At 41.4% G+C, this 27,678-nt stretch overlaps 1 protein-coding gene across 2 annotated transcripts in view; it reads right to left on the reverse strand.

Moving 5' to 3' along the window:
- PRKAG2 (protein kinase AMP-activated non-catalytic subunit gamma 2) overlaps window positions 1-24,047 on the reverse strand; it is a 223,847-nt gene extending 199,800 nt beyond the window's left edge. The window contains exon 1 of one of the 2 annotated variants that reach the window (XM_055708910.1): window positions 22,890-24,047. In XM_055708910.1, coding sequence (XP_055564885.1) covers window positions 22,890-23,021 — 132 coding nt within the window. In that variant the 5' untranslated portion in view covers window positions 23,022-24,047. The remainder of the gene's footprint in view (window positions 1-22,889) is intronic. The other variant, XM_055708911.1, reaches the window with a different exon arrangement.
- Window positions 24,048-27,678: the final 3,631 nt, after the last annotated feature.

Raw genomic sequence — 27,678 nt, forward strand, 5'->3', positions numbered from 1 at the left:
TCTAAAATGCTAAATAAGTTCACTAAAATAAGATTAATTTCAGGGAAATACCAAAATACACAAGGCTGTGTACAGCTGTGCTGTTTCACATCTGTTTCCACTATTACTAGGTAAAGTTCAGAAATCAGGTAAAATGGCCTAATAACAGATATCACCAACTCCAGAAAGCTTAGAGGAAGCTGGTCTTGCTTTTTCCACCAGTTCTTTTCACTATGTCCAACTCATAACTACATCAAAGGTCTGGACAATACTCAGGACATCCTGTTTGAACCTTAGGAAGTTTTCAGATTTGTCGGGAACACTAAGGTATCCCATCATAGCTTTTACTGGGAGCTTCTTCCATGGGTAATCCATTGGGTACTTAACTAAGAGCAAAAGCTAGGTTTTCTGCCAACTCTGTTTCAGTCTGTTCAACTAATTTCATCACACTGCAAATTTTTTTTTAATGTTTTGTGAAGGTGATTTAGGCTTCCCAGCTAAATACTTAAAGCCATTTATTGGTCCTTCTTCGAGAAAGACACTCTGTCTTGGATATCTTTCTCTGGTAATTAATATACTTCTTTCTCTTTCAGGAAATAACTGCAGCATCAATAGAAGATATTTTTCACCTTTGGCCTTGGAAACTTATTTGTTACCAATCAATGGAAGCCAAGGGAGTTTATATGGGAACAACATACTCTAATACAGTAACCCTTCCAAGCAGTGCAGCTATAGTAAATTACTTTGTAGGAAGGTAAGGAAAATTAGGCCCCTTACCCTTCCAAATTTCTCTTCTGTTTCTGATGGGATCTTATCTGTTGTTACTTGGTGGATGATCTTCACCAGCCTCTATGGGCCCTGGCTTCCTCGATGTAGATAGCATAACTTTGCTGCCTGCTGCCCATTTTCTCTGCTAAACTTCCTCTTGGAAAGGCTTATTTTTTCTTTCCACAAATGCCTTGGTTTTGTTTTGTTTTGTCTTTTGTGTCCTCCTTGGAGAGTGCACTTTGTCCCCACAACCCCCCTCAAAGACTTAGCAGCCCTCTTATCTCTTTCTTTATGTCATTCAGCATTAGCAGCTTAGTCTGCCAAAACAAATCCTCTTTTTTGCTGATAAGAAAAGCCACTTACACCCTTCCTGCCCCTTTGTTTTCTCCTCTGTTTTGGAGAGAGGACCCAGGCAGTTTTAACCCTACCTCATGTGATGATGCAGGCAAGAACATAAGTCTAGTGGACCATACGCAATTGCTACCGAGGTGAGCACTTCGCTGATAATACCCAGAAACTATGGAGTCAGCATGGATTAAGGAAACAACGAAGCACTCAGCATTTATGGCAACACACTGACACATTTCAGGGTATGTGCTGCAGCCCCAGGGGACGCAGCAGTAACATTGCTAGCATAGATGAAAAGACTCTAGGTAACAGCATAAAAAATGCATTTTCCCAGAAGAAAATCCTCTTTGGTAGAACTCCCTTGGTCCTAATAGCAGCAGAGCAGAAAGAAGAGTTGGTAGGAATAATATAGTCAAGAGAGCAGCCACTGGGTTTTCTCCAGAATCACCAGCCACAAAGACACAGTTCCCTCGACACAGCAAATGCCATGCAGTCCTCCCAGACTGTGCCCTCATAAATCAGCTTCAGTGCCACGAGATGAATTTGTACCTGGTTGAATTTCAAATGCTCCACAGCCTGCAACAGAAAACTATCAGAGCGTTCAGCAAGGCATAACTTCTCAGACCTCCACAGGATAGTGGTGGGGTGAACAGACACCACAATGAACACCAGCATCCTCTCAAGGGGATCTAGATTGTCTGGTGAGCTAAAGGTAATGCCAGGTCAGGGGCCACGCAGTACCTGCTCTCTGGATAAATGGACTAATACAGGGCTGTTAATCCACCAACTTTTTCAGAAGCACTACATCCATAGGAAAAGAAAAAAAAAAAAACCTTACTAAAGCATAAGCATTACCAAATACATGACTTAAACATTTGACTACCTTAGCTTACATACATGCAATCAGCTTTGTTCTTGAAATCTTGCTGCTTCTCAGCAGGTATCTAAGCACAAGAAAACCTTCAGAGCACCTACTTACACAAGAAGGGGGGGAAAATGACATTCTTTTTCAGCTTTAATGAAACCAGTTGTTCCTGCAAGTTTCTGCCATCCTGCTATACCACAGCTGCTCCAGCCCCACCGTCAGCTTTAGCCAACTGTAAGTCATCAGTTTTCAGCATACAATGCAGCTGAAAGCCAATTCGGCTGGTAATGCTGCTGGAAGGGAATCATTATTTGTTCAGATCTTGTATTATCCTTTCATTTCCCTTGAATATCACCGTTGAAAAAGGACAACTCACATCCTTCAGAGACCAGAGAAAACAGATAGCAATAAGAAATTTTTTAGAACAAATTGATAGGACAGGAAAGCAGGGAATAAGGAAAGTTTGTAAAATGTAGCAGAAATAAAAAGGAAACAAAGCTTTAAAAATTATTCCAAGCATTATCAGCCTCTCAAATCAGCTGGAGAAGACCCTGCAGCAGAACCTGAGCAACTTCTACTTCAAATGAGCTCAGCTTCTTTCAAGAACTACATACACTGTCAATAAAAGTGTGAAAAGCAGGTTACCCTAAACAGAGTAAAACCAAAGTATGAGCACACTTAGCTCCAAAGGTCATGTTGTTTTAGCCAAACCACCAAACATCCACCCCACCCACCTGCTCTAATTACTTTCTACTGTAAATTTAAAGCTCTAGACAGCTACTACTGCTGCAAAGATGACAGGAGCAGCCCTAACTAAATGTGTTTAATACTGTCTTAACAGTGTGGCCAGGCAATTAGTTTGTCTTCCTGCACAAAAATGATCTATTTTCATACATAGTTCTGCAACAAGACATCTATAGGCTATATAATCTATAGCAAATGCTATACAAATACTCAGCAAACATAACTCCTGTTTTAGTGGGCTGTAATTCAACAAACTTTGACAGATGTTCCCCTCAGATGTATATTTTTTCAGGCTAAGTTTTAGCTAAAATCAGGATAAAACCAGCAGATTTAGAAAAATAAATTCTTTATCAAGTTTAAAAAAATTGACTCAAAAAGATCACTGTCACTATGACTGTGAAATCTGGAAGCGTCTCACGGAGTAACACAGGTCTGTCTTGTGCCATCCTGTGAGACTGCCCAACTCTGGCCTACTGATAAGCCAGACAGCTGTGGGAGAGAACTCTCAATTTCTTAGTAAATTCCTCCAAGATTTAGTTTGTACACAGCAAACCCTCCGTTACCCCCCGTACATCCTCTTGCTGTTTCTCTTTACCACATTGGGCCACTCAAGTGCCAGCTATCAGAGCTGAGAGTAAGGAGGAGTCTCTTGTGCTGCTGGCATCCCAGGCAGCATGGAGGACAACAAGGAATTTCAAGTCCATAGTGCAATGAGAAGCAATAATCTTTCCATGAAACAATTTACTGAAACCTAGGTAAACCACGTCAACATGTTTTAGCTAAGCCAGACACTTTGGTGATGATACCAAGCTACTGAGCTCACTCCATAATAGAAGCACCAGAATATCTCACAGGAAGGACTGGATAACATCAAGGAGTGTAAGAACATAAATCAGGTTAATTTAATCAATTTAATGTAATGAATTATGTTTAATCCCAAAATTACATACTTATGGACTAAAATTCTGTCTAAAACCTGAACATTCAACAGCTGGATGGAGACAAACTAAAGTGTACCTGTCTTAAAAGGTTAACTAGGAGCTATCACTATAGTGCTGCTATGGATAAAGCATGTGTGATTAGAGCATGCATCAGGAAGCCTCCAAAGCAGATAAAAAGCTTTAATACCATATATATTTATATATGTAAGCATTGTAAAAACTCATCTGGAATTATGTGTACAGTTCTGTTCATCTGCTCAGGAAAGGTTAATTCAGCTCGAAATAGGTACACCAAAAGACTATTTTGATGATGAAAGGAACACAGAGCCTCTCTTGTGGGAGGTGACTTTTAAAAGAGCGTGGCTTGTTTAGTTTCACAGTTGACAGCTGAGAGTGTATGCAATCCTTCTCCAAAGTTACATAAGGAGGATAAACACCAACATGGGAGAAGGGAGATAAAGTATACCTTGTGGGTGCAATTAGAAAAAAGAAACTGATAAATTTGGGTGAGAAATTAGGCAGCAAAAAGCGTGACATTCTGGAGAGAAGCTCTAATGAGAACAAGTAACATTGCTACTTTTCAGACTGATTAGGTTTATTACAGGGAAGGTATGATGGGGCTGCCTACAAGATTTTCCTACGGGGCAGGAAATGGAAATAAATGGCAGGTTAAAGAAGGCTCCTTCTTGCTTTATGCATCTTCTAGAGCAAGAAGGGAAAGGAATAATAATAATATCTACCATTTTTTTCTAGGCTCAGTAAGTTCCGCTCCTATAGTGGAGACCCAATTGCTGAGAGATCTGCAGAACAGAAACGATTTAGATGTCTAATGACTGGAAGATCAGGAAAGGCTGCAGACATCTGGAAAGGAGTCATTCTGTGTATAATGTGAGGGTCAACATCAAAATATACTATGATTCAGAAAGATTAATTCTGACCTGTTTTCCAAATTTGGAAAGAGACAGGTACATAACATGTGGCTGTGTGTCAGAAAGCAACACTTTCAGTCTTCAGAGTATGCCAACCATATTCTTTTGCTAAAAATGTATCAAAACATATTAAACTTGTCATAAGATGTCCTTGTTCCCTAATGCCACGCTTCTGGTGCTTATTAAAAACCTCACATCAAATGTGCTGCAAGGATTATATGCAAAAATACACATGGAAATATGGGTGCATGCAAGAACCCCCCTGTACATGTACACATGACAAACATAGGATACTACTCATAAAAATGTATCTCCTGCTTATACAAGAGTCTCAAATGTCCCAAGATTTGATGAAGAGCTGTGTAATGACTCCAAAAAGGAATCAAGACGATCCTACGTATGTAAACTAACCAACAAGCAGAAATTATCTCCGTAACCTACTGCATAACCTGGAAAAGCAAGCAAGCAAGCAAACACTATTTCTGTGAATCTGAAAGAAACTTCTTTTTAATAGATTTGAAAAAGAAGCTCAGAAAGAGGAAGGAAATGATTTAAAAGTGAAATTAGAAGTAAACCATGACATAGAAAGGAAAAAACCAACCCACCAAACCTTTCTGATACTGGATAGGAAAAGGAGCAGAAATATACATCATTGGTATTTCAAGCATTTGACCAGCCACCAATATGGTCCCTACTTTCACCTGTCTCAGCCATGTGGAAAACTACTTTTATCACATCTAGAGAAAAACCAGTCCTCACTGGGAGAATGCTGAACTGATTCGTCACCGTCTTTCCAGGTTCAAACCAAAGTTCCCACGGTGAGAGCGTCCTTCACAGCATACGCTCTTCCTCAGCTCTCCCCAGGGCTTAGGGAACAGACAGCTCTCCAGAGGCATCAGCTGCTGGAACTTTGGGAGTCTGGTGACCTGTCTTTTAAAATAGTGGGAGTAACTTCCGTTGCTCCCTCAGCAGTGCTTTTATGGAGCCAAGAGCATGCCAAAACACTGCTTGCCCTTGCATACAACTTGAGTAACAAAAGAGCAGCTGTACTCAGTTTAATGCAAGGCTATACTTTCCCACCCCTTATTTAACACTGGCTTATTTCCATCAGCCGTAACAACAATGAATGGCAGAAAGGGGATGTTTTATGGGGAGCCATAGGCTCATAGTGCTATCTGATTCTGCCTCAACTGGGTCAAACTGACTTCATCCACAACCAAAGGCAGTAAATCCATTGACACAGGACTCTGGCAACAGGCCTCATCACTCCTGAGGCCAAAGGAAGCCTCATTATAGTTGAAAGGAGATTGTAGCAAGGTGGGTGCTGGTCTCTTTTCTCAAGCAGCAAGTGACAGGATGAGAGGAAATGGCCTCAAGTTGCACCAGGGGAGGTTTACATTGGATATTAGGAAAAATTCCTTCACCGAAAGGGTTATCAAGTACTGGAACAGGCTGCCCAGGGAGGTGGTTGAGTCACCATCCCTGGAGGCATTTAAAAGATGCATACATGTGGTGCTTGAGGACATGGTTTAGTGGTGGGCTTGGCGGTGTTAGGTTTACAGTTGGACTCGATGATCTTAAGGTCTTTTCCAACCTAAAAGATTCTATGATGCTATGTTCTTATATATGAAAAGCTCCATACAGAGTCACTGTAGAATCAGGAGCAGAGTTGGCCAAGACATCTAGTAGTGCAGAATTACCTAGAACAGTTTGGCTTTAAGCATGATGGGTTTTTTTAGCTTACATATAAGACAAGGGAACCATTGAGCTCTACTTTACAGACTGCTACAGACTTGGGCAAGTTACTTGTGGGTTTGGGGTTTTTTTTTGCTTTCCAAGCTTTAAATCAGAAATAATTATACTTCCAGGGCAACATGTGTATTATTAACTCAAACATTTCTACTAAACATTTTGAAATTTGCAGAAGGAAGGAGATGGAGGAGGGCAGTGCATTAGGGTAATTATGTTATGTTGGCTCTCTCACCAGGCTTTCTTTTGAGGAGAGTTTTAAAACAAATACTTGGATCAAATACCCCATCAATAAAAACCTGGATATCCTCCAAGGGTCCACTTCTTTGGTAAGTTCAAATAAAGCAAGTCTCCCTGTGTTTCAGGTGTAAGTGAAAACTTGAGTGCACAAAAGGTTGATACTAGAAGGTACACCTGTCTAATAAGAGCTACAATCTACAGAGGATAAACTGAATAGTGTATAGATAACAAGATGAGACTGGGGGATATTGGGATCCTGCATGTACCTAAGAATCAACAGTCTGATGATTGGTGATATTTTACATTTCAGATTTAAAGTCCTTAGGGCATTGGTATTACTTGGTTTACTAGGAACCCTTCCAAACCAGAGCCAGTGCAGGCAGTTAAAGTGCTACAGAGGAACTTGAGTTTATATGGAATGAACAAAAACATGTTTTTCTCTAGACATAGAGAAGTAAACCACTTGTGCCCATTCAAGATCTCATGACACTTTCCATTAGAAAATGAATTTTGACTCCAAGCTCTGTTCAGCACATTATGTTTTTTGGCAAAGTCCTCCCTATCAGATATTCCAGGTTAAGTAATTTTCTTGAATTCCTGCATAAATTTTCCTAGTACTGCTAAGCACCAGTGAAACACCTAGTGATCTCTGTCCCACAGCTATCTATATGTCAGTGATACATGGCAAAACATAATTTCTAAAGTACTTTAGAGCTTCTCATATGAGGTTTGTATCAGTTCCAGAGTTTACTCTACATACTCTGTACCCAGCCAAAGTAACTAACTGCCAGAAGGTCAGTGGAGCAAGCGCTTGGTTTGGGCTACATGCTCCCTCCAAGAGCAAAACCATCAGGGTGTTAGGGTCAAGACTGCCATGTTTCATACTTCAGGGACATTCTCTTCCTCTACAGCCCTGACACATGGAAGAGGAAGCACAGCTGGATCCAAGATAAAGCAAGCTTGCGGTTAGGAGGTTACACTGTTGCTTGCAGTCTGCCTAGACTTCGCTTTAACCACCAAACCAACTGTGTATTTTTGGACTGGTGAGGAAATGGGACATTCATGACCTGATTCAGAAACGAAAGTTTTAGATGAATCTGTTAATGAATTACCAGAAATAGCTGAGTTTATGTTTCACTGAATTTCTATGGACAGCTTAATGAACACATATACTTGGAAAAGACTTAACCAAGATGAACATTCATACTCGCTGTGCTTTGAAGTTATATATAAAACACACGAATATGTTGCAGTAGTTGCAGTTGCTTTACATGTAATTTCCCAACGATAAAAAGTCAAGAGCAAGAAAATGTTAAGGCTACTGCCAGAACATATAATTAAATTTCCTTCCCAAAATTATAACGTCCTGTGCAGCCCAGCCAATGTGCCAGACCAAGAACACCAGCTCCAGCCACTGGAGGTAAGTCCTGTCCCTCCATTGGTATCACAGATCCTTCTCTGAGCAGTTCTGTAAAATGACACACAGTTAGACTACTGGACAGCAGTGCTGAAAAGCCTGAATGACAGAATATCCTAGAAAGAAAAAGAGGAACTTCTTCAGGCCTATTTTTAATTAATTACCAGATGGAAATGAACCTTTCTTGGAACTTCTGGAAGCTTCTTGGAGAAGTCAAGCTTTCCTCAGAACTCGCCTTGTATGCAAACCAGGATAGAAAAAAGAAGTTTTTTTCCTATTAAATAGATTGTGATAAATTCTGACACGATGGTCAGAAAAGAAAACATTACATTACCGTGATGAGTCCAACAAAAAAAGTCTAGCCAAGTGTATGTACTACACATTAAAAACCTCATATATTATGCAAACATACATAAAACAGTTCAAATTTACAAATCCTCAGCCTGTGCACAAATACATACTTTATTTATATGACTGTTATAAATCCATGTAAAGTACAGGACTTAGCCTTATAACTGCCTCTTGATCTCATATAGTTACCAGGCCTCTATTTAAACAAAATACAGTCTGTCAGAATTCTGTTTGGCCTTTTTGTATTTTGTCTCTACTAGGGGGATGTGAAAAAGAAAGGCTGAACATATTTATTCTGGTCTGGGCACTTTGCCAATACTCACAGAGATATTTTAGGTTTTCTGGCTCGCAGTGAGTTCAACCTCTTACCTGCCTCCCCATTTAGACCACTGGAAGAAACCACAGCTACAGAATTACAGTTGTAACACAATCAGAATAGCTGAGAGGGTGAATCATAGCATTAGCCATATATTACCACTATAACCGTGGTTTCACACTCCCATCTCCATTGCAGATCTCTTGTATCAGGCATTCTGCACAGTCCTGTTGAATGTGCTAAGATTTGTGGTAAGCAGTACTGAAAAAATTGTTGAGAAAGCTCTCAGCAGAACACCCTGAAGAAACTTATATGTTTGTCACATTGAACTATTGCAAAATTGAAAAAAACCCCACTGATATTTTGGTATCCATTGATGAGGTATTTACCACTACTCCATACTTCTCTCATGTATACTTTATACACTCACAAGCTTCATGTGGTTCCTTGTCCCAACCCTCTAACCTGCAGAGAGCCATAATGAAATCTTAACATTTTCACCTCATGCAGAAATAGTGCCTCCATCTCAAACCCCACTGATGACAGCAGTTTCAGTGACAACAGGGAAAATACTTCCCCTAAGGCAAGTAATACCAGAATCATACTCAGTATATTTAGTGGTGATCAGCTCATACATGGAAATCTTGGTCCAGCAGGGTCAGCCATTCCCTGATCCGCACCAAACAGGTCACTTAAGCAAAAAAAAGAAAACTATTTAAGTCCCCTAAAATTCTAACCGTGGGTGTCCCCCTTGTGGCTCCCATTAGCATTCAGGATCACAGGCTTACAAAAATAGCAACACATAATCAAGAGAAATCTGATGTGAAAACTGGAAGACTAGGAAGAAGACTGAGAAACTAAGACCTTTTGGCAACGTGCTCAAAATTAGTCTTAGTCAGCAAAGATGTTAAGGAGATCACTGTGAAATGAAGTTCCCAGCCCAGTGCCAGGAAGTCAGATTTCCACACTACAGTGATGAATATCTTCAGTGGTAATTGCTGCAAGGCCAATCCTGCCTGTCAAAATAGAAGCACCACAACGGACTGTTGTGAAGAATTTCATATGATGAACTTAATTTGCACTCTGAGCCATCATCAGCCTTCAGGGTTCTCCTCGTGATAACTTTCATATCACTGAATTTACATAATTTTAACTAAAAAGAGATAAATCTAACTCCTTGGATAAACCATCCATTTCTGCATTCTCACTTTTCTGCAATGCTATCAGCAATCATATTTCTACCAGCAAGTAGTTTTCCATCTTACTTAACTTTATTATCCTTTTCCATTTAAAACATACTCTGCAATAATCAAACTGCTTCTCAAGTTCAATCAGCCCTGGTAGGAACAAGTATCTTTCTTGGAGAAAAAGCAAGTGCATTGTCATAATCAAGTTACTAATGATAGGTCCATTATATAATCAACAAATTTGTGTTTCTGCTGGCCATTTTCTTTCCTTTTGCCTCCATAATAGTTTTTGGTTCAGTTAGACATTTTCAACTCATTTAATAAATGGATAAAGTAAGCATTTGGATTTTTACCAAATGTGTTGCATTGTGCTGATTACTAACTGCAGCTGTTGCATTTCACTGCAGAAATACTTACTTTTCAGCATGGTCATCTTTCAGGCATAGATGAACATGCAAGTGCCCTGTGTGTCACTCGTATCATTCCCAGTATTTAGGCAATACCAAATAACTAGAACCAAAACTTAACTTATAGTTTCAAGTGAACTCAGCAGTAATTTGCACATTTTCATATATTATTATATATATATAATATATACATATATATGTATTTGTATTTTATATATATATAAAGTGCCTATCACTATATTGATAAACATTCTTTGAAACCACTCTTGGCGGCAGAGGTAAGAACAGGAGCCAGTCTGTTAGTACCTCAGCACTCCTGTTTCCAACCAATTAAAAAAAAAAAAATAATCCACAAGACACTGTTGCCAGGCTGCCTGGCTGGTGTTTAATATTGCTACTTCATCAGGGTTGGAGGGAGACCTATTGTGAACAGCAACAGTTTGCACTGTGACTTCTCCAACAGTGCAAGTGTTGCAGAAGGGCAGCGGGACATGAAGGCTCAGACCCATTACCAGTCGAAATGTCTCTTCCTGTTACAATTCATGGTTGCTGAAGTCCACATGCTCAATAGCCAAGAAAGCCTCTAAGCTTTACCTCTAGGTAAATAAATTTAAAAAGTAACTTTTTAAAATTATCTGGCAGGGGCAGACTAAAGCAGAGGATTCCTGTTGTGGGAGTTCTCCTGTGCAACATGTACATTCCCAATGAACAAGCCCAGGCGTATTTGTTTTTACACAGTCGTTTCCACACCAAGACACATTTCCATTCCCCCTCCCTCCTTCTGCTTTTGTATTCTGTCGTCCACATCAACAATTAGTGGAAGTGCCTGGCTGTGCCTGCTCACATTGTTCCCAGACTTTTCTCTCCCCCAGTGAGCTCTGAAGACCATGCATTATTTGACATGACATGACTTGGAGGCCTTCTACAGCAACTGCCTTCTATGCAGGGAAGCAGACAGAGACAAGGAAGAAGAAAGTTAGTCCTGGTTACGACTATCTGAGATAATAGGACTCAAATAAATATACATTAATCTCTTAGCACAATACCCCAGGTGATCAGACTTTAAATTACTTAGTCTTGTAAACAAACAAACAAAAAAAACCCCAAAACCAAACCCCACCGAAATAAAAATGGCCTAAAGGTCAAGATACAAAGTCAGCCCGTTGTTCTGTTTGCTTTGTGACATTAAAACACAGGATACGAAATCAAAACCAATCTTATTACAGCTAGAAACTAAATCCAGATGTTTTAACATCAGGCAGAAGCATATTCATAATGTGGTTTTTTTTCCTGAATTAATTGTCTACTGCATTTTCCATCACAGTTAATTTCTCTGCAACATGAGCAATTTGCCAGCTTGTACATACACACTGAATGTATTCAGCTTATAGTAAACAGCTGTACACAGGGCTGTTTCCCCTCACACACACAGGCTTTGCACTTGTGTCTTTACATGTTTTTTAAATTAACCTAGTCAAGTGCACAGAACATTCAAAACCATAAAACATAATCAAAGGTACATATTGCTCCCTGCAATTGAACTCTTAGAAATATCTTCTCTGAAAATGGATGTTCCCTTAGAGTGTATACTTAATATTTCCTCTCATTTTGTTGCTAAAGTCCAGAGAAATTAGATTTTGCTGTTCCTTCATGAGAAGGTGATCCCCCGACATATGTCCCCAGATGTTCAGCCTGTGTGTTCCAACTCTCATCCATTAAACTGCCATTGATATCACTAACCTTCGCTTTTACATGCGTGCCTCTTCCTCAGTTACTTCAACCCAAGTACAGTCAAGGCTAAAAGCTTGTTTTACAGCTGATACGTATAGTGAAAATTCAAAGACTAAGTTGGTTAACCCACCTCACGACCTGAGGAGCTAGCTCCTCTGTGTCCTCCCATTTCTCTCCAGTGAGTTCAACAAGCAGCAGCTCACAAAGCAATATTGACAGTGCCTTGCAGAACTCGAAATACCTTTAAACTCAAATATCTTTGCTTCATAAACACGCTGAAAAAAAGTATATGCAGATTATGGCAGTAAAACATATTTTTCCTTTTAAAACAGTCATATTTGAAAGTAAATTTGAAATAACGATCCACAGTGAGTCTAAACACATTAAATGCCTAAAGTAGTTCACAAAACTTTAAAAGTTTAGCCAAGTAAAAAATATATAAATCAAAAATCCTCTCAAATTTTAAATGATTGCAGCTTTTTCTCAAGTTACATTTAAAAGTTGAAGGGAACAGAAAAGGAATTTCCTTTTGAATTCTTTATCGTATATAATACTTAGTCACTCTCAGTCCAATGTAAGGTTGTACATAGACTTTATCATGTCTCACAACGGATTGCACTGCACAAAGTATCAGTATTAGTTTCAGTCTTTATCATCAAGAGAACAGCTGCTATTTATGTCTTCCCAAATTAGTTCCTAGTATTACTTTCAATCTCTGTTTCATCAAAAACAAGCATCTGGCTTGGGGGTTTTTGGTTGGTTGTTGGGTTTTTTTCCATTTTAGCAATCGGTGAAAGAGAATGTTATTGGGAGTGGACAAGTAGGAAAATCAGTTTCTGGTTCATAATACAGGTATAAATAGCAGAGAGGGAAGATGGCATCTTGAAAGCTTGAAAGACGTAAAGCTTGATTTTCAAATGTATTTAAGGACATCCTGATGCTAAATTAATAGGATCTTCAAATACTGCAAAGGGATCTAATGTGCCTAAATTCTTTTTAAAATCCCATCCTACTGAACTACTAGGCTTCTTAGCATCTTTTTTCCTCAAGAATTAATCTTGTGAATGGCATTTCAAGCCAACTTGAGTCATCTGTTGGTCTCTGATTTCTGGATCTCGGATTATAGACAGATGGACATCAAAAGGGAATGAGTTACCAAGGCTTACCAAGTTACCACTCATTTTATCTGACAACGAATACCATGAAAATAAAATCTGGTGGCTAACTAAGAAGGCACGGTAAGGTAGTGTATTTTATTCAGCATTACGGTGGGATGGGAGGATGCATATAGTCTGTTAATAAAGCCAACCGGTGAATAGCAGCTTGCTCTGCCTTGGTAACTATTGGTTGAGGTGCATAGGCCAGCTGATAAATACTGGGTGAAAAACATTTTTGTCTTACTAAGTAATGGAGACTAGCTCGCTATTGTACATGGGTAAGTAAGGCATTTTTCCTCTTTTATTGACTTCAGTGTTTTACAGCTGAAAATCAAAAGAGTTCATTTAACAGTGACTTTTGCATGCCAGCTGATGATGCCTCCACAGGTCTGCCACAGTGAAAGGAGCCAGAACTCTGAAGTACACAATACAGAAAAAATAATTGAAGTAATTGCAGTTTTTGCATTACTGGTATTGCTTTATAAAGAAGAATGCTGGCATGTACCCTCCTGCCTCTGCATAGCTTAGAGCATGTACAGTCATTCTCAAAAACATAAAAAATATAAGGAAAATGTATAATTAATTGTCACCCAACTAAAAGAAGTCTATTAAATTAGTATTTACCTTTAACACCAACTAGCTAAATAAAAGGGTAAAGGAACAGCTGAATAACATCTTCTACCTCCCATTCATTTCAGGCTATAAATCTTATGGTTATGAATAATGTTGGCTCAACTTCTCAGATGGCAGAAGCTCTCCATTTTCCCATAAAACTGTAGAGTTGATCTAGCATTAGCGGAAGGAGTATCCAAGAAGATAGTGTTTGAGACCATGCTAGTAGTCTCTCTCCTGCACTAGCTAGCAGCAGTACCGGGGAATGCCCAGCTCCAAAAACTGGAAAGACAAGTCAGTGGAGTGCTGGAATGGAGACAGGATGCCTGCAAACTCTTTGGAGGGTGCTGTAAGATGAACATGGCTGGTAAAGTGCTATTTCAGATGTCTGAAACTCCATCTGCTTTAGTTTATACATGACAACATGCTAAATGGCTGTAGATGCCTTGTTTCAAGAACCCTACAACTGATGTGCCATCAGCTATCCAAAACAAACAAACAAAAAGACTAACATTTCACAACGTTCAACAACCACATGAACCACATGGAGGGTGTGATAATTAGGCACGCTCACTGAAGTACCACTTTGGATGCTGGAATTTAATAGTCTCCCCTAAGTTATCTAATATACTCAGTCCTTGGTCCTCCTGATCAGTCTGCCAAAGAGTCCCTACCAGTGTTATTTTAGAACACTGCATGACTGTCCGTAGACATTAGACTGGAATCCTTTCACATCACACTTACTTTCAAAAAGCAAAAGGAAAACCACTTTCCATCATTGCTGACTTAGGTTGAGCTTGCACATGGATCTTTATGGGACAAATACCACAGGAAAAAGATGGGGCTTAAGGTTAAGAAAAGTGAACTAGGTCTCAAGACTTCATGAGTCCAGTTGTCACACTCCTGCACAACATGGGGCAAGTTGCTTAAACTCCAGCCACCTACTTGAATATCAGTACTGCAGGGACAATGTCATTTCCTCTCACCTGCCTCCAGTCTATAACATCTATCAAGGCTTTAAATGCTTCAGAGAATTTGACTTACTAACATATGGATCCTTATGCATGCATAGACATCTAGTTCAACAGCATTCAGTCATGGATGGAAAGAACATCCCTTAAGATGTTTCAGTGTTTCAGTGTGGCACAGTGATACTTCAAAAGTTTATTCTTTGTGGACTTCAAGCTTCAGCCATTCAGAAATGCAAAGCTTACGTCAAGGACTCTTCTCTGCCCAACCTCAGGCAATACACCAGACAGAGATTCAGGCAGCTAGGCGATGATTTAGTGCTCTTAACCCCGAACATCCTTCCTCATGCCTCTTGGTTTAGATCACACTTCCAACATAGAAGCCATGATTAATACTCAGTAACAGCAAATCCCCCTCTAATTAATTTATACAGAAGGAATGACAACGCATGATGAAAACCACATTCCAGAAGATGCAATGCTCTACTGAGAAGCTGGTAAACTCCCATACGTATTGTGATAACACTGACTAAGCACCTTTTTTTATCTCTTCCTTACCGTCCCTTTCTTCCACAAGCCTCGTTGGCACTATTGTGCCTCCAGTTTCAACTCCTATCTCAAAGCCTGCTTTTCTCAAAGTCTCTACACTACACAATCAAATCCAGCTTCATTCCCCACATGGACTCTATGCTTCTGGGACAAGATCCAACCAACTGTAGAGTTAAAATTCAATGTGCCTGTGTAGTGGCTGAACTATATTTACTCTCAAGGAGCTCTCACTTGCCCAAATGCATTCCTTCAGAGCAATGAAACTGTGCAATCTCCATCCTTGGTGATATTAAAAATCTGATAGGACACAGTTCTGAGCAACCTGCTGTAGCTGACTGCAGTGACCGGTCAGCAGAAGGATTGGACTAGACAATCTCCAGAGGTCTCTTCCAACCTCAACTATTCCACAATTCTTTAAAAACACTTCTTAGAAGGTATACCTTTTAAAGGCCACATCATCAAATGCAAGGCAACACAGGCTTAGCAAACATATTAAATGCAGAACTATGTAAAGGCATAGAACAGTCCTGAATCTGTGGAAATTTGTCAATGATTATGGCTAGGTAGCAAAAACATAAGTCATTGTGACACGCTTCAGTATTCTGTGCATAATTCTAGGTGTCTTTCCCAGTGTCCATATAGATCCATTAAAAATAAGTGGCATGCAGGTAACAATCCATTTCTTCCACTAGGCAGGCTATAGGCAATGTTAATGGCACCTGTTTAATCCATCATATTCTTACAACTATACCTCTTCTATGGACAGCTTGCCTTCATTGAAATGTTTCTTCATGCTTGGATTCAAATGTTACCCCTAATCTGGCTCACCAAGTATTGATTTCTCTAATTCCATGGAAAATGTGTTTCCAAACTTTTCTAAAGGAATCAACAGGCATGTAACTTCCACAAACCAGATCCGAACTTCAGTCATTCATAAAAGACCACTAGTAAGTCTACAATTGAGCAGGAAAATCCTGTGATTTGTAGTGCTGCAAGACAGTACTCTGACCACTCAGACAGTTTTTCTTTCTTCAGCTTGCAGAAGGAGAGTATTTTCTTATTTTCATTGTTCCAGCAGTATTACTGACTGAAAAGGTAACCGCAAAATGCACAATGCCTGTTGTGAATAAATGATGATAAAGGCTTCATAACATGACAGATAATGCTTATGATGCACATGCTTCTTCCTAATGAAAATCCAGATCAATTAATGTGTTCTCCAGCAACTTAAAAAAGGCATATAGCTCTATCACCCTGATTGCAAAAATAGATTAAGTCTTCAGCTTATGACATAGGTTCTTGTTTTGGAGCAGAGGGTCACAGGCACCCTTTGCAATAATGACCATAAAGGTCTGAACAATCATGGTGTGTGATATAAATGACAACCATGAAACACGTACTGCAATGCATTGGCTATGCATCCTACTAAGTCATGCCTACATAATGTAATTTACTGTCATGCTAAATTATACGAAAATTTAAAGCACGCCATGTACCATTCTATGAATCCTCAATGTCAAAAACTGAACTACCATGTTATGTTTTGGTTCTCTACTGTGTAAATAATGCTTTCATGCTTTAAAGATTCCATATGTAGTTATATGCAAGCAATTTAAGAGAGACAGTATTACAGAAGCAAACACTAAACTGAAGCATTATGCTCCAGTTTCTACAACTACCTAAAGAATAAACACAAAAAGCATTCTGCTGCAGAAATTGTCATATACATCACTGTTTCAACTCACTGCTAATACTAGAAATCGTTCACTACTAGCATAGCACTGCATCACCAACCCAACAATAATACTTTATATTTATTGATGGCATCTTATATTTATGTGTATACCTAAGTTCTCCTTTCCAGGAGAAAAAACATACTCCATCCAAGATACATTCAAGCTGCTTTTTCTTTTTGTCTTTGAAGACATGCACAACTCTCCGTATTTGTTAGGCCATAACACTTTCTCCAGTGTGTCTACAGAAAATTAAGACAGCAGTCCTCTGCAACTAGATCAGGCCCTGAAAGCAGACTAATTGTCAAAGCGTGATGATCGGTTTAGGGTAACCTAGCCCACTAAGGCGCTGTTTCTATGCCAGACAGACATATTCTGTGACATCTCCTGTCTGCCACCAATGTCTTCCTTGATGCTTCATTTCTCTTGTAACCAACTCTGCTCTTTCATTAGTCCCTATGCATGCGATGCCTTTTGATATAAATTCACCTCTTCTTCAAAGGGATGAGGATTATATGTGGTACTTACTCAACATGAATGTCCATAATTTGGTCTACCAACCACCATGGTGACACAGTTTTAGCTCCTTTCTACTCCCGTTAGCCCTGCCAAACCAGCAGACAGGCACACCAACCTACTTCGATGACTGTCCATACATCATCAACAAAATGATTGTTGAATCCTGTCTTCAGAGTCAAATTCTGCTTTCAGTCACAACTGAACAGCTCCCTTGAATGCACTGTGGTGCAGGTCTGTGAACAGGCACTGTAACCTCCCAGGTGGAGACCACTACCTTCCACTTCACTCTTGATCCCTCTAGAAGCATGCAATTTTCTTCTGTTTCAGTAATTCCCCCAATATGAGCACGATGTGAGTAACCTTCCCTGAGGCCGTAAGTCTCACCATCCACATTTCTGTGAGGTTCCTTCCACATTCATGACTTATTCCTCCAAGCAAACTCACATTCCTCTGAGCCAACAGTCCTCACAGGCTCACAGGTATATACAAAGGAGGTTGGATGAGACCATTTAGGAGCAGAATCTCCTACCCAAAGAAGTGATATTTTAAAGAAGCAGTACTTTTCAATAAGCTGATGATTAGTTTGTCTCATGCTTTAAAACAAAACAAAAAAAAAAGACTAAGAACGTCCCTAATTACAGCAGCAGCTATTATGACTGTAAACATGAATCCTTTCTTTTTTTCCTTCAGATAGATTCAAAGTGCAATCTCAACACTCCTGAGCAAGTACTCCTTGCCCTTCCGGATCCTTAATATATCAGCCCTTTAGGGAGGAATCCAAATTTAAACTTCAAGGCCACAGAGGCTCAGGACAACTCAGTCTGCCCTATGATAGCAAGGAGGAGGACAGCTGCAGATTTAATTCTAGTGAAATACTTCTCTCTCCTCTGTCTCGCTCTCCCCCCACCTCCTTTTCCCAAGAAAACAAACATTTTTTTCATGCCTAGATCACACTGGAAGCTGATTCCCTCACCTTCTTTGAAAGAATCAACCAACTTATTCCTCATCTACAGCTTCCTAAAGTGATCCCTAAACTGAAGTGCTGTTCTTATCAGCCCACCCAGCAATTACTGGGAGACAAGAAGCACCCTGCAAAAACTGTGTCAGAACAAAATCATTTCACAGTGATTTCTTAGGCATGCAGCCATTAATGACTTTGCAAATGTGGAAAGCAAGATGGAGGGGCAGAGCCCAAGCCAACACTAGCTGTCAGAACATCACTGTCATCTATCAGGTTAGAAATATTTAAGCCATCTGATGTTTCAGCCTGGCATCCCAACATAACAACAGGCCTGGAAACGGCTATAAATCTGCACATTGAGGGGTCTGTTCAAAATCACAGAAGTTGACAAAGAGATGGGAGAAAGCGTGCAGAGGTGTTTGTGTGACATTGAAAATAAAGGATCATGATCTCCAAGAGCATGCTTCTAATGCATCAACTCTGCTGTCAGGGTTGAAGTACCAGAGGCAACAGCCACTTCACTGAACTGAAAGATGTTTTTATATTCATTTGCAGATGTTATTTTTGTCATCCTTGTGAAAAAATCTCTTTGTTCTTTTGAATAAAAAGTCACCTTGTGATATATTTGGGAAAAATCCAAGGAAGTGGCAAGGTTCTGCAATTTCTACCTGCTGGGACCAGCAGATGCTTGGCACTTGCCATGGTGAAGCTCTCGAGACAGGTCCTGCCCTCAGTCGTGCTAGTGTAAATACAACATAACTTTGCTGGCACTGACTGAATAATCCCAGATGAAATTCAAAGTAAGCAAGAGCAGAAACTCTCCCTTTTTTTTTTTTTTCAGCAACAGGATTACAACGGTAACAACGTTAGAATAGATCAATTTTGCAAGATGACAAAAGAACATACCAATCTCACTGCTGTGAGCTCCTGCTCAGCAGACAATTGCATCCCATCTTAGAACAGTTTTTAAAATGTTCAAAGCAATGGCCAATCATTAACTTCTAATGACTTAAAAAGGAATTTTATAACGCTAATGTCTTCATATTACGGATGTGATGCATCCAGAGAGCAAAGGTTTCTATTCAAATCTGTAGCAGCTTTCAAAGATATTTGGACCAGAAATTTCCATTTAGGCATCTCTAATTTCAAGACTTCAGAACATGCTGCTGGGAAAGATGGAGGTTGATATGACCTCTACTTTACAAAAGCTCCTGCAATTATATTATAGCCTATGTAAATTACTAGGGTTTAGTCGGTTCTGTATTTACAAAGAAAACAACAAAACAAAAACTTTTTCCAATCAGTCCAGCAATTTAGCAAATACTTCCCTGCCACACTAACAGAATAGAGTGGCCCCCGCTTTACTCTTGGCTACTGAGTGCCGAGTTGAGAGCAGCTAGGAAACCCAACTGGCAGGAACTTAGTGGTCTACCGCTATTCCCAGAAGCAAGGGCTGGGCACCACCCACTTGTGCCAAAGGAGACTGAGCACAGAAAGAAGGTGAAAATTGAGTGTTTCCAGGCTTTTTGTATCATGTCTTGTTCTTGCTTGAGAAAGATGTACCTGAGAAATACCCTGGAGTGTTGCAAGACACAAAACCAGCTTTCTTCAATTGATCCATTTTTTCCCACTGTCATGGGTAAACCAAAAAAAGAAAAAAATCTATGGGAGAAGGAATAAAAGCATACAACTTTCTTTTCAGGCACACCTCTTATTCTGCAATCCTCTAACCTAACTGTAGCATATTTTGGATTATTATCCTTTCTTTTTTTTTTTTTTTCCCCACAATATTTGTCATTGCTTTTTCAGTTAGAATTTCTACATGACTAATAAATACATTTTAGGACAGCCTGCATCGCAACAGTACCTTTTTGTCCCACTGCTTTCTCTTTCAGAATTGACTCCTCTCTCCCTTCCTACTCAGACCTTTTTAGTCCTTCTCTTGTTCCTAATTTGAAGATCTCAATGAGCAAGAATTACATGTCTCAGCAATAAACATGATCTCACAGCAACACAAAGAAGAGGATGAACAAAATAAAAATTACTGTCTGGTGAAAGCTCCCTTGACAACTACAGCTACACTGACAGGCGCCACTGAAATAATAGGAATGATGCTTCAAAACAACAGCCAAGAAAACGTTATGAAAGAGAAAAAAAAACAGTCTAAATGGATCTTTTCAAATGCAGATTGCACTGTCAAATGAGGAGAATGAGAAAAATGTTCGTTCTTATAGCTGGTCATATTTAAACTCTGCCAGATTACAGAAAACCATCGAAAATGTCAGTACAACCTGAAAGACTCTGGGCCCAATAGTCCATGTCAGGGATGCTAGAAAGATGCAGAATGGAACAGGGGAATCATATTTTGGGGAGAGAGAGAGATGGAAGGTGTTATCTCATTACCAAATAAATCTTGAATTTCTTCCAGCTGGGTGAACAACTCATGTCAACTTCAGTGCCATATCAGGCGTTTACAGGCTTGTATCTGGATAAGGACCACTACCTAGATGACAAACTGCACAGCAAAGAAGCCAAGATATTAATGAACATGAAAAAATATGGCCCACTATTATTGATGTTCCATCCAAGACAGAACTAAGGCAACACTTAGGAAGAAAGTTTGTCTGTGGGCTTAGGGAGGCAATTAAGAAAAAGCATTAGCCTTCCTCTGTCAATAATGCTTAAGTGCAAACAAGGTACTCAGGCGTTTTTTCTACCTTAGCTTTACAACCATAAAATGAGCAAAATTGCTGCAAGTACTGGTGTGGTCAGAGTTATCTGGTGGTCAGAAGGTATTTCAAAAGCACCAGATGGATTGTGTAAAAACCTGCAGCAACTGCAGCATCTCCTAAACCAGCTACAGCTCTTCAGCAGGCAGAAAATGCAGCTTTTTGGAGCAGAGGTGGAGATCCAGCTGCACCGAAGTTCCCGGCTAGACTGAGTCAGAGGCGGGGGGGGGGGGGGGGGGGGCGGCGAGGGGAGCGATGGAAAGAGGAAAGAAATGGCAGAGACAATGCAGCAGACAGGGTGGAAAGGAATAAGGTGTGCAGGATGAGTGGTGCTTTGGTGTGGTGTATTTTGCATCTCTATTGTGAAGTACTACTGGTAACATGGCAAAGATTATTGCCTAAAAACTCCAGTCACAAATGTGTAGGCGACACCCATGTTAGCACAAACAAGACCCATTTCTCCTAGTACTGAATGCACACAAGAGCTCCAGAAGTTTGGCTTAGGCTCTTGGGCTTGCATTCCTCTCCAGAGAAAAATGAAATCCGCAGAAGAGCCATGTATTTCTCCTCCATTTTATTCCACACACTCAAGACACCTAATAAATTTGCTATGATTTCTTATTCTTCCCTAAAACAAAAGGAAAACTTAGAACCAGAAATATCTTTTTCCTCCCTGATAGGCTGGCAGAGACATGTGTAGGACTGTTTCCCACTCTTACATAAAGAGATTAAAAAATAAAAATAAAAAACAAAACCAAACCCAGTTTTCACAGAAAACTATACAGGGACTCTTGTCATTTCTTGCCAGAAGCACCAAACCCAAAAGAGTATCAGGACTGAGAATAAAAAGCTAAATAGTTACATAGATAACAAAAACATCGTAATAGTAAACAAAAACAATAACCAAAGTTTTGAAAGGCATATAAATTCCGAAGCCAGAGCCAGCTAGCCTTTTAGTACTCACTGGCAATAAAAAGAAACTTTTGGTCTGAGGTTATTCTGTATCTACATACTGTAATTTCTTGCATCTTTCTTTACAATGTCAATACACAAAACAAAACAGTCCGTGAACAAACTGCCTAGCTCACTAGTCTGCTCCACCAAGGCAATACAACTGTCCCTGCTCTTTCAGCAGTAAACAGAGTGCTCGAGTCCAAATCTGAGAGAGCCCCGAGCTCCCCGGTGCTAGGAAATTCAGATGTGGATTAGTCTCGAGAGAGGGAAGAGTCAGATTAAACACTGATTCAGTCACAGGACACGGACAGTTCCCAGAGCCAAACCTGGGGCTGCTGAGACCAGCTTTTGGGGGTGAACAGCCCTTTTACTAAACCACGCTGCAAGTCTGTGTGTGAACTGGATGAGCCATACTGAACCAAACCCACAGCCCGGGGCAGGGGAGCAGCGGTGCAGCTGGAGTTATCCTCGCTCCTCCGTGCCACGGTCGCTGCACCCTGAGCTCCAGCACTGCACGGGGGGCAGAGACCAGGGGAAGACCCCATGCTCCAACCCACCCCACATGGAGAGGACTTGCCTGTTGCATCGGCTACACCCCCCAGCCCAGCATGCCCCAAACTTCAGACCTCAGCGGCAGAAAACACCTCTCCCAGCGCTATATGTCAGAGAAAAACATGCCCCAGTGCCCAAGCCACGCCAGCTGCCCAAGCGGAGGAAGAGGAGGGAGCCACTTACGGGGATGTGCACTCGCAACATAAGTTTCTTCTGGCTGGAGGTTTTCCTGCTGCTGCTGCTGCTGCTGCAGCTGCTGCTGCTGCTGCTGCTGCTGGAGGCATCCTTCTTCTTGTCCATGGCAGTGCTTCCCATCCCTTCACTCAGGCGTGGTGCTGGGCGATGGATCTGGAAAAGGAAGCTCCTCTTCCACGTCTCCCCACCGTCCCACCGGCCGCAGTTACTCCAGGCTCCTTATTTTCTTTTTTTCTTTTCTTTTTTTTTTTTAATAGTCTTGGGAAATGGGGGGGTGGGGGGGGTGGGGGGGGGGTGGGGAGTGGAGAAGCAGAGGGAAGGGGAGGAGTTTCTCCAGCTCCAGTCTTTAATCCCAGCAGCGAGGTGTCAGGGAGGACCTTCTCAAGAGCATGAGATGCCCTTACAAACGCTGCTCGCTTTCTCACTCTTCCGCCCTTTCAAAAATATCCGGAGCATCCTGGGGAGGGGGGGTGAGAAAGTTTCCTTCCCCTCGCCCAGCCCGGCCGCACTCTCCCCGAAACTGAAAAAAAACCCCAAACAACTCCAACACGAAAAAACACCCAAACGCCACGAAATCCCGAAAAGGGGAAGGCGCTGGGGCGAGGCTGCTGGCAGGCCGGGGGTGGCGGGGGGCCGGCCCGGGCCGGCCCGGGCGGCGGGGCGAGCGCGGATGCCCCGCGGGGGGCTCGGCGGGGAGCGGTGCCCGGCGCAGCCCGCGGGGAGCCCGGCCGGGGCGGGGGGAGGTGTCGGGCGCCGCCGGGAGCCCCGGCCGCTCGCCAGGAAGTGCAAGGCGAGCACAACACAACCTTCCCCCGCGCCCCTCCGCGTGTGCGGGCCGCCATGCCGAGCCCTTCGGGGGGCGATGGGGGGGGTGCGGGGGCTGTGCCCGCATCCCCCCGGCTGCTGGAGCACGGGGGTGGGCGAAAAGGCTGGCCTTCACCTTACCAAAGGCGCACAAAAGCGGCGCGGTTCCTGTCCCTCCCGACCTCACAGGCTGACTCCTCACCTCCCTCCCCCCGGGGTTTCTCCCGGTGGTGCCCTACGGGAGGGTTATTTTCCCCGCAGGCAGCCCCTTCCCACCGCGCCGCGCTCCGGGCCACCAGCACCCCCGCGCCAGCCGGCTTTGCGCAGCCCGGCCCGGCGGCTGCAGCGGCCCCGCCGCCCGGCGGACGGCGCTGGGCACGGGCAACGGCCCCAGGGACGGCGCTGGGCACGGGCAGCGGCCCAGCGGCACGGCTAGGCTCGCTCCGCCGGGGACCGTCGGGGCTGCCCCTCCCCGGGCTGCCGGGGAACTTGTGCCAAGTCCTGGAGGGCCCCAGTCCACCCCTGAACAGTGATTTTTCCGCTCCCTCCCTCCAAAGAGCCTTCAAACGCGAATGCAATTCAGCCGGGTGAGAGAGGCGGCTCACACCCCGCGGGCAAGCGCTGTCGGCGTTACAGGGGATCAGAAAATGAAGAGCTTTCAAACCCGCGTCACCTGTGGCTGCACCGGCGGCGGGGCGCAAAGCCATGCCCATGCCACCCCTGCTGCCCGGCAGGCTTTCAGGGCTGAGAGGTTTGGACAGCAAAGGGAGAGGTGCCTTTGCTTTAAAACAGCAAGTGGTTTTCATAACAAACATACATTCTGGATCAAAATAGGAGGTTTTTGGTTTAGAAGTGACTCTTCTTCCCTTGACAATCTCTGCACCATCTTACACTGTCTGAATTTGACATTCAGACCAAGGCCATCACAGCCCCAGACTTTTGATCACATCACTTAAACACAGATTTTCACTGGGTTCAAAGCTGTGCATGTATGCACAGCTGAGCCTACACCATATTACCTCTAACAAATCTTATAGGAGTCTATAAACCAATGGTTTATAAGCATTGAGGGGAGAAGCGGAAGTGTTTTCCATTAAAATCTTATCTTCTGGAAAAAATATAGGAATGGGATGGCTCTCTCCAAGAAATACAAGAATTCAGGCCTATTTCCCTTCTTACAGAAGTCTCAGGGTTTAACAGATGCAAAGGAAGTTCAGGCATAAAGTCTGTAGCAACTTCTCTAAAACCATACAGAATCAAATACAAATACGAACCTTCTGCTTTAATGTTACATATATAACTGTCCTATAGGTTCCTACAGGACATCATGGAAGGAAACAAACGCATAAACGAGACTGCAGGGGTTGACAATATTGTCACCGGATTGGAAAGGGATATTAGTGGCACATGGACAGAGGAAGCAGAATTCCCCAAACAGTAAAGAGTGCTTGGGGCAGCCAGCGATCCTCCCAAAAAAAGACACCAAAACCAAAAAAAGAGGAGTGGGTCTGTAACACCTGCTTTCCCCCTGCATTTATATACGCTCTTCTACCAATGAAGTGCTGCTGCTAAGGGGTATGGGAATGACTGGTCCCTGGAATTGAGAAATGAGAAAATTACTAATAAATGTGTCTACCAAAAAACTGTCATGACATTTTTCATTGCTAGTATAGTCTTGAAAGTTAAAAAATAAGGGAAAAACAAGGTAGAATTTCTTTAGAACTATTTTAGCACTAAGTAACATAAGCAAGCAGATCTCCTGGGTGTTCTTTATTAAATTAACAAACATTTGAGGTGGAATAAGATCTACCATATATAATCCATTCTCTTATTCATGCAGGATTGTTTCCTACAATATTATAATTAATTTTCTACATTTAGTGTTTAAAATCTAAATTCATTCCTTTTTGTCTTGTCGATTATTCATACGAATAATGGTGGATCATGTAAAATAAGTTTCAGGAATTAAGATAGAAGCAGTATGACGAAACTCCCAAACCTAAAAGACCCCCCTGAATCAGCCACCCTCCCATCACGATATTGCCTTAAGCATATTTATAACTTCAGTAATAGCACAATGTGGGGTTATTCTTAATTTTCTCCTTTGATCCTCTAAGATGCCCAATATGACCTTTGATCCTCCAGTCATATTTTTAAACTTTTCATTGCAGCTCTGAGGATTAGAGACACAATAAAAAAAAAAAAATCCACACCAAAACCAAAGCCAAAATCCTCCTACAGCTGCTAGACTTCAGGAGCTTGACTCCCCATAAAATCGAGTGGCAGTAAGACCCTTCTATATAATAATCAGCAATTATTTTAGACAGTAAGGCATCATGGTTTTACCCTTATTTTTTATTATCTTTTGGGGACAAATGCAGCCACCTTATGAACAAGCAACATGGTAAACACTTTTAATGAGAATGAAAATTATTTTTTCCACATTAAATCCTGTCAATTTGACCACTGACAACCATGCTTTCAAAGGCACTTAAGCATCTAAAGTACTCCTTTCACAGACAAATGGGTACCACAATACTTTTGAGAGTATCACCCTAAGTACTTAAAGGTTTCATGCATGGGGGGGGTGGGGGGGAAGATCTCAAACACACCAGCCACATTTTGCCTCTCCCTAATACCACCTCGACTCTCCCTATGACCAAGCCATACCTATAACTCTGCAGAAGTAGCACAGACATTTTTGACTACACCCCATAATAGGACTTGCCCTATTTATTCCTTAAATACAGGTTGAGTCAATTTTTCCATTATAAATTCCCAGAATACATTCCTAAGTTTATAAAATAGCCATAAAACTTTGCTTTGAGCCTTGGTTGTATTGATTGTAGCTGCCGTAAGTAAAATAATATGTCACCAGCTAACTTTTGTGCTTAAATTTCATATGCAATATAGATTTTTTTGAAGACTTTTCATTTAAGTGAAAAAGTGTGTCTGAAAAAAGTAGTGCACAGGGAGAATTCTATGAGTTGTTGGTAGTTTTTAAATCTTTATTAAAACCAGCCTGTTTTGCTAATGCTTTAAAGTTTGTTGTTAGTAATATTGCCAAGCACTCATGTATTTTATTCCAGAAAAAAACTATCTGTGAAAATAATTATTGTTCTGTCTCTTCAGATGACATATACTAATCTTACTGTGAGCACTGAATGTAGATTTTTCATGCAAGCAATCTATAAGTATTTTGTAGCCACAAAAACCTGCAGAAGTCCCAGTTTTGGGGATTAAATTTCCCACTAAAAATGATGCCTATATTTTACCAGGATAAATAGTGTAATTTCTCAGATCAGCTACATTATTTCTTATGTACATGTATACACATATGCTTACTTGGGACTCTCAAACCTTTTTAAAATGTTTTCAGGATTTAAAGACAAATCCTTGAAAATCAGTATGTTTTGAAATCTGGATGCCCAAGAACTTGTCTGGCTGTTACTGGTATCTGATATCCCAGCACCTAGTATGCTTCATCACAGCTATTTTTCTTTTTATTTTCTTCTTATGCTAACCTATGTCCGTGTTGGTCTCTGCAGCTCTTCTGCCTGTCCCTTTCTGCTCTGCTTCATATTCCACCTCTTGTTCTCATCCTTCCATTTTTTCTCCATCTCTCTCTGTTCCCCACTTTGCCACTCAGTTTCTTGAGCATGCATGAAGTCAATTGTTTGGTTTCTGTTTAACACATTTATTAGACTGAATTTAACCCTGCTGCATAGGGCTCCTTAACTTAATCAACAGCACTATGTAATTAACATGATGCAGTATAGGAATGCAGCAATCCCTGCACAAGTCTTTATTGCAGAGTCCAGAGAGGGCACGCACCCCTACATCTGTCTGCTGATACACTCTCACCTGCTACATGCTGACAATCGGCAAAGCGCAGGGAACAGTTTCAAGTCAAGTAGAATATAGGCAACATGAAGATCTGCAGATAAATTGCATTGTTTGCAGCAAAACTGCA

This window comes from Falco cherrug, chromosome 4, assembly GCF_023634085.1.
Source record: "Falco cherrug isolate bFalChe1 chromosome 4, bFalChe1.pri, whole genome shotgun sequence".
Classification (NCBI taxonomy): domain Eukaryota; kingdom Metazoa; phylum Chordata; class Aves; order Falconiformes; family Falconidae; genus Falco; species Falco cherrug.